This window comes from Lutjanus erythropterus, chromosome 5, assembly GCF_056507025.1.
Source record: "Lutjanus erythropterus isolate fLutEry1 chromosome 5, fLutEry1.hap2, whole genome shotgun sequence".
Classification (NCBI taxonomy): domain Eukaryota; kingdom Metazoa; phylum Chordata; class Actinopteri; order Lutjaniformes; family Lutjanidae; genus Lutjanus; species Lutjanus erythropterus.
Window position 1 is genome coordinate 11,293,778 of NC_139321.1, and position 8,511 is coordinate 11,302,288.

At 37.9% G+C, this 8,511-nt stretch overlaps 1 protein-coding gene across 1 annotated transcript; it reads right to left on the reverse strand.

Annotated features, from left to right (window-relative positions):
• Window positions 1-732: 732 nt before the first annotated feature.
• LOC146326513 (uncharacterized) lies at window positions 733-8,274 on the reverse strand. Its single transcript, XM_084718798.1, is given in 10 exon segments — window positions 733-2,054; window positions 2,148-2,336; window positions 3,509-3,563; window positions 4,188-4,274; window positions 4,369-4,430; window positions 5,384-5,467; window positions 5,633-5,727; window positions 5,849-5,939; window positions 7,759-7,887; window positions 8,256-8,274. Coding segments are annotated over 9 exon segments (1,602 nt in total). The 5' UTR covers window positions 7,873-7,887; window positions 8,256-8,274; the 3' UTR covers window positions 733-1,229.
• Between the last annotated feature and the right edge of the window lie 237 nt (window positions 8,275-8,511).

The window sequence follows — 8,511 nt, forward strand, 5'->3', positions numbered from 1 at the left end:
TTTTTTGTAAATTGATGTCATGACAATGATAGGGGGAAACAGCTGATAAAAAAAGGATCTAAGTTGATTAAATCATAATCATTCAGCTTTGTTTCACTTCATTTTTCTCCAGTGGTCCTCCACATCCCCCTGCAGTGGCTCCTTTCCCCACCAGGGGGGGCTGCCTCACAGTTTTTGAACCACTGCCTTAACTGATGTGAAGAAACTAGGACTGGGTGATATATCTGAAGAATTTATCACAATCAAATGTTTTATTTCAGTTGATATTGACAATTAATGATAAAGTTTAATTGCCTATTTTTGATACAGACCATGAGAAAAAGGCTAGAAAAACCTTGTCATACTGGAAAGCTGAAGAGTCCTTTATAATCAACAATTTCCTCTCCAACTGCACTTTTTCTCTCACTCCACACTGTTTCTGTTGTTGTGTCACATGTCGATGGTGCAACTAAACAACACACCTGTTCAATGATTGGCTGATTGGCTGTTCATTATCAATGGATATGACCGGCTGTTTATGAGCCAGGTCGTATTCATGATGTTCTTTCATGGCAGTTTGCATTTAAGTGAAACTACTGAACATTTTATTGAACAGTCCTCTTATTGCTATTGACATCTATTGTTGACACATATCACTTTTGTTTTATTGCCCAGTCCTAAAAAAAAAACCTAAAGAAAACACACATGGACTCATGTCTCATAGAAAATCATGCAAATCAGGCAGAGAAAGGCTCCAGGTACAACTTGCGTTTATTTTTCAACTTGCAAAATATCAATAAAATTGAGGAGACAACAACAGCATGTTGAGATTCTCATGTCTACAAAACATTATCAAGAATTACAAAGATGAAATTACGCTCTGCAAATAATTCAAAAGCATGTGTGCTGAATGCAGTCAACACTTCAAAGCCATTAATCTGTATTCCAGGTTCCCTGGGATGCATCAGTGAATACAGCATCTTTTTTTGCAACTAGACTACACTACAACTAGACATCAAATCCTACACAAAGGTACTTTCACTGTGTATTACATTGCATAACAAATACTGAAATGAAAACACAAAAGAATAACTTCAGATTAACTTGTGATCAGTTAATCAGTCACATTGTTCAGAACATTGTGGTAAAAAATAATTAAGGTTTTAACAATAAATGTCCACTTTTCAGGTTGCTGGATGTGTGAAGTACCCTTAAAATAAACACTCAATAGTCAACAATACTCATGATAGTCACTCTACTAACATTTCTTCCATTTCTTGCCCTTCCAACTATCTCTCATCCTAAAGAGAAGGGATGGTTGAGATGATGATTTTGAGCTCATCCAAAACCTCCTGCAAGTCCTTTGCAGTACACCTGATGGATTGGACGAATTTCATGATCTCAGAACGTGCTTCACCACCTGCCTGTGCCTGTCTGATGTGGTGTATCTCTTTAGCATCCATGGCAATAAAAAAGACATCTACTGCCACAAATAAACCAGCGAGTGCACCACTTGCTACCTCTGCCACACGTACTGCCCTGGATGCTTGTGCTGCGATTCTGCCAATGTTTACCACTTGAATCAGTCGAATCAGTTCGGCAATGCCGCCTAAGCCCCTGCCCAGCCGTGCGCCAATCCTTGTATAGGTTTCTGGACTGAAACCACCGTCCTCAGAAAGTTCACCTGAGCATTGATTCCTGATTGTCTGTAAACTGTTGCTAATCTCTTGGAGCCAGGAGGCTACAGCATTAATTTTCTCAACAAATTCTTTAATGATTCTGCGAACGACTTTGCGATCAGAGGCCTGGTTGACCATGTTTGTGATATTTGATGCACCAGCAGTGACCCCACCAGCCACACCCACCCCGATTCCAACCCCAGTGACAACAAGCGAGGCTCCCAAAGTGAAGGGGGCCAGAGCAAGGCCCACTATGGATGTAATCCCTCCTGCTGCTCCGATCACTCCTCCTGTCAGACTGACGATGGTGGTGCCCTTGTGCACTCTTTCCAAACTGTCTGCCACAGCTTTTAGCTTGTCCAACTGAGCCTGAAGGTGCTTTGTAGTTGTTTCACACTATCAACAAAACATAGTCAGTGTCAAAGACAGAAACAGGAGTTACATTTGATCAGTAAACATAAGACTAATATATGAGTCTACATGCCAAACCTTTTTTGTGAGATATCTTAAAGCAATGGGACGTCCCAAAATCTCCCAGGCTGTGGGTCTTGAGTCAGGGTCTCGGTTCAACATGTCACTCAAGAGCTCACGAAACTCTGCTGAGAACTCGCCTCGGAGACGTGGATCAGGACCAGAAATAATCTTGGGGATGAGACTGAGTGTCTCATCTGCAGAGAACTGAGGAAGAATTATTGTTAGAAAGACTTAATACCACTGCAGTCAGATTACTACAGATAATAAAGTAATAAGGACAGTTAAGTCATCTTGTTACTTATATTAGAAAAGTGATATTATTTCTCTCCATATTATGTGCTTCATTCATGCAAAGTAATTCATTGTTGCCTGTGGACCTCGTGCTGAAATGGTCTAAGATCTGTATTAAATTTTATATCCTTATTTTGAGGATATGACTAATTACTGAGATAAAAGTTTCTGGAACTCTGACGCACTAGTGTGTCAGTTCCAACAACCTGACGCTGAAGTAAAAAAAAAAAAATAACACCCTCTTGCAGACAAAGAGGACAGAGTTGTCACTGCCTGTGTACCTCCATGTGTCTTTTATATTGGCATCAATGTCAAGTAATACATCCGCCAATTTTGACCAATTGACAGTCACGTAATTGTCATGTCCTATGGAAGCATCTTGCTTTGACTACTGACTACATTGCCACACTGACCCCATGACCACACAGAGGTACAGCTTTGTTTTGTCGTGTCGGTAAGCTTTCAGAAAACATACAGAAATATGGATGAAAAAATGCAGAGTATGAACAGAAGGTTCCATTTGAATCTGTATGTACGCACGTATCTAACATTCAGCATAAATGAGCCTTTAGAGTTACAGAACATTTAAGGTTCTCCTCATGATCAGCGATAAACCTTGACAGCAACAACCATTTCCACTTTGGTGATCTTCTGACTTTGCCTCTGGTGCCACCATCAAGTTAACATTTGTAGTTTTGAGTCCAATGAATGGATTAACATTAAATCTGGTACACATTCATGTCCTCAGGATGACTTGTTATACCTGATCATCTCCTGACTTGTCATCTGGTAAAAAATTCAGTTCTTTTTTGGGTTATTGTGACTAAATACCAACAAAACTGATGAAATTCTAATCAGCCTCAGCTGTAGTTAGCAGATGTTAGCATGCAAATATCTCATGGTAAACATTATGACTCGTGATGAACATCAACATGTTAGCATTGTCACTGTGAGATTGTTAGTTTACTGACTTGAACTCAAAGTACCACTGAGCTGCAGCCTCACTGAGCCTAGACTTTTAGTCTTTTTTATGTTTAATTAGATTACATTAATTTTAGTAACATGCACATGTCTGAATAACTTACCGGTAATTGTGAAGTACAGAGTTCGTAGACTATGCATCCCACTGACCAAATTTCACTACAAATGAAGAAAGCATTAGTATTATTACCATTGTTAGTATTATTAGTATTATTAGTATTACAGAAGTAATCAGAAAATGAGATGGTTGTTCAAAGCTTCTGGTGTCATATGTGCAAATCAAAAATATTATCTACACATAAATACACACTATATACAAACTAAACAGTAAACTAATAAGAATATGTAGAAATTTTACTGTAAAAAAAAAGCACTCAAAGACCATAGATGTATTCTGCAGAACTGACACCAGATGCTAAGTGACAGACGATCAGCAAAGCTGAGAATAGCGAAGCAACAAGTTAAAGGGACAGTTCACCCCAAAATCAAAAATGCATATTTCTTCTCTTACCTGTAGAGCTCTTTATTCATATAGATTGTTTTGTTGTGAGTCGCAGAGTTTGGGGATATCAACCCTACAGATGTCTGCCTCCTCTCTGCCTCATAATGGAGTTTGTGAACTACTTTCTGTCTTCAGTAGAATCTACTGGAATCAATCTACATGAAACTACTCACTGGTTCTATTATATTCAAGAGAAGGCAGACATCTTTACAGCTGATATCTACAAAACTCTGCAACTCACATCAAAACAATATAGATGCATAAAAACCAAAAATCAGTACCTTCTCGTATCATAGTTCGATGCTTGTATCGAGACCTCTGGTGCCAGATAATTCACTGCTGCAGTTTTCTCATCAGGGTTGTTTGAACTGTGTAAACAACAAAAACAACTTGAAACTGCTGCATTAATTCTATATATACTTTATATGTTATATTTCTAATTGATAAAGCAGTATACAGTACTTTTCCTCGATGTTCCAAAATCCACTCAGACGCACTGTTCCAAATTCTGTCAGCAATATGTTCTATAAAAGAAGAAAAGGTACAACTGTAAACTGTTTGTCAACACAGTAATTATTGACTGAAGATGTTTGGGTTTTTTTTTCTGTAAATTACATTCTAAAATACGGAGGTTATATTATATTTAAGAGTCCACCTTCGATCACACCCCAGATATCTGTTGTTTAAGACAGACTTGAAACTTTTGACCAGTAGAGGGCAGTAAAGCATTTCTTTTAACATTTCTATTGATCCTGATAAAATCAAAAATATTTAACTATTATGCCAAAAACAGCTAAATCTATATTTTGAATATAGGCTTGGAAGGTGACTTTGAAAGTTATGAAAAGTTTGTATTGTTCAATAAAGAGGACTAATCCTCAAGGATTCACAGCAGTTACACTGGACTCTAGTGAACAGCACCACACCTGCAGTATAATCTATCTTTATCATAAGGCTCCATGGATGGTAATGTTGGTTACCCCTAAAATAACTCTAACCCAACAAGCATTTAGCTGTATAATCTGTAACTACCACAATAATCCACAAATCAAGCTTCCAGATGCTCCATTATCACTGTCTGAACTTCACATGTCTTATACATAAACGACCAACAATAAAGACAAATGGACTCCCTGCTGAATTCCTTACTGGCACACACTGAACCCACTTTTCCTCAGAATGGGTCAGTCCATCTCAGATGAGCTCAGGCCCAGAGAAGTCTGGATGTTGTTGACATATGTCTTCTGTTTTGCATGGTAGAGACTTAACTTGTACTTGTAGATGTCCCAACATTTTTGAAATGTGTTGCAGGCACCAAATTCATTTCTGTGTACATGTGTACTAACGCTAACCCTCACATAGTGTTATAATTACTCATTTATTTATCTAACATTCAACAGGCCTACATATTTTGTGCGCTTTTGATGTAAAAGAGTTAATGTTTACATTTTGTGAAACATATCATGAAACACTGTACCTGTGGCGTCAGGTCTTTGTGAAGCAAGCCTTTGTCATGAATGGCTCTCAGTGCTATACAGATTTCAACAATCCAGCTCAGAGCCTAGAAAACAAACAAACAAACAAACAAAATCTCTACTGCTGCACAGGATTTTAGTTGTTTATGAAATATGCACTGATTTTATTGCTTAGAACAAATGTGTAAAACTGTAAAATATTTATATTGTATTGCTCAGGTGAAAATTTAAAATATCTTTTGTACAAGTACCTTAAACTCTTGTTGACGCCCCTGTTTGATCTTTTCTGCAAGAGTCCCTCCCTCACAGAACTCCATCACCACATAGAAAGTGTTCCCGTCTTCATCTTTATGACAAAAAGAAATCTGTCATATTAAGCAATACAGTTCTCCCTCTGTGGGCAACCATCACCTTAATACTCTCCTTTTAGTATCGCATTAAATTGCAAACGGGCTTTAAAGACTTACGTTTGAAAGAATTCTCGGTGTTCATGACATGAGGATGATTTATTGTCATGAGAGTTTCCATCTTTGATATTAATGCTGGATCTGTGGAAACCTGTCAAACAAAACAAACAAATAAATAATCTTACAAAAAAAACCACTGTGTCAGAATGGTCTGGCAGAGGCACCTGAGTGCCCTGCAACTCACAGGCCGAAGCTGCGTCTCTCTACTCTCTTTACTGTCTGCTCTTCAGCTGTCTCTATCCAATAAAAAAGAAAAAACAAACTAACAAATACTCTAAAAACAAAACAAAAACCAAAAAATCAAACCCCCTCTTTGGTATTCATTCTGAGTGTTGCAAGATCCCCCAGCATTCAGTTTACTTCTCTAAAATGCATCACTGTGTCAGAAATTTGTCAACACTGCACTCAGAACACCACAGACACCTACATGCATGCTATATGGGACTGCACACCAATCAAAAAATTCAGGCGGGTGATTACTGACAACCTCTCTTGCATCTTGGGTTGCCACATCCCTCTATCCCCCTCACTCTGCTTACTAGAAGACATATCCAATACCAACCTAAACAACACATCAAATAGAATACTTTCAGTAGCCCTAACAATTGCCGAGAAAACTATACTCATGAACTGGAAATCAAGACATCAATTCAACATCACAAACTGGAAAAACCTACTAATCGACTACATATCAATGGAAAAACTATCCACCTCAATCAATAAACAAACAACAGATTTTGATGTCATCTGGAACCCTTTTATTCACACGCTAACCTTGTAACTCCTAAAACTTTTCAACTATTCCTATTGAATTCCAATTTGAAGAGAGATGCCATCCCTGCTAATTAATTATTAATATTTTTGGGTAAATAGCCGTGTAATAAGTTGGATAATGTACAGTGAGTTCATCATTATTGTGAAATAAATCCTGACGGGGTGATGCAGGGAACTTTTTTGTTTGTTGTTGTTTTTTGTTTTTTTTGTAAATGTGTGTGTGTGTGTGTGTGAAAGTCTGTCTGTGTGGCCCAAAATAAGGAGGATCTACCCTCGGTCAGTCACATGATCCATGTAGACGTGCCCTCACTGCCCTGTAGCTAAACGCTGCTAAGCTGCTAGAGACGGTCACTGCTAGTCTAGAAACCGAAGAACCGAGGGAGGACTTAAACAACTGACGGTCCAGTAAGGAGGTTTTGCAGTGGTATTCGTTTGTGCACGGTGTATTCTTGCAAGATGACTGACGACGTGAAGTGAGCATCCTGTGTGTGTGCTTCTGACTGCACACACCGCTAGTTAACCACACACAGTGTGCTGAGGGGAAAAAGTTATGTCAGGCTTTCTTTTGTTTCTATGTTTCTTTTGTCATGGGCAAAGTGCATTAGAGAGAGATTCATTTTACTGTCAAGTGAGTTGCAGTGTGGCTGTTATAACTGCAACAAAGAAAAATGCCACTTTGTGATGTGTAAAAAACAGACACAGACAGACAGAGAGACACACACACACACACACACAAACACACACACACACACACACACACACACACACACACACACACACACACAAGCACCCCTCCTCTGTTCTCTTTCTCCCATTATTGATGTTCCCCTTTCAGTTTCTACAATATGAATACATGTCTGTTAATAAATACAGGATGAAACATTTCACGTTGAAGTCACGTTTGTGTCAAGACAATTGGTTGCATTTGGTTTTACTGAGGTTAGAAAACAAAAATAAAGCTGTGAAATTAAAATAGTTTATTTCCAAATTGCTTCAGTTGTTTAGTCTAACAGTGGATAAGATCAACATGTACAGAATCTGAATTAAGTTTTGTATTGGTGTTTTAGAGGATGGTAAACCTGGGCTTATTATATTATTAAGTAAAGTACGATAACAAAAATGAACCCATCACTTACCCTGATCTTTCTTATGAAGAATTTGTCACCGTCCTTTGTGGCTATAACATGACGGTCGGTTTCCTTTTCAATTTTGTAGCCTTTCTTCTGCAGGGTGCTCTGTTCTTGTCCCATCTTTGTTGTTATCACCTTATGACACACAAAAACAATCATTCATTGCAGGGCTACTTTAGGAAGAGTGTTATTGTGGAAAATGGCAATATTTTCAAATGCATGACCTCAGATGTATTGCTCAAAATTTCAGAAATCTGTATTTTCTCAGCTCTGGAAAACAATTTTAAAAATATGTAACACTGACTGTTGTTGCATAATCAGTTTGTCAAAATACTCGTGACCATCCATCACCGTATACTTTTGTGTCTGAAAAATAGAAGCTAATGAGCTGATACCATTACTGTAAAATAAAAAATCTCTCCAATAATACAATTACATATGCTATAAAAAATATATTAAAGCAAAGATCAGTGTAAAAAGACATAGACCGATGTGTCACCCACCGTCAAATAATTAAGATCTTCTCTAAACAAACCAAAAACAACCCAAACTAAGTTTATATACTGTAGGAGGTGAAACTAAAGTGAGGTCTCCTCCTTCACATTTGAATACATTAACCTCATCTGACCTCTCAAGAAACAGAAGCAATTTCCTGTTTAATTTGTGTGGTTGGGTGTGACAGTGACTTGGTTTTGTTTACTTTTGCTTTTGTTTTTTCTTACTTCAGTGTTTTAGAGGTTTAAACATTTTAAATTGTGC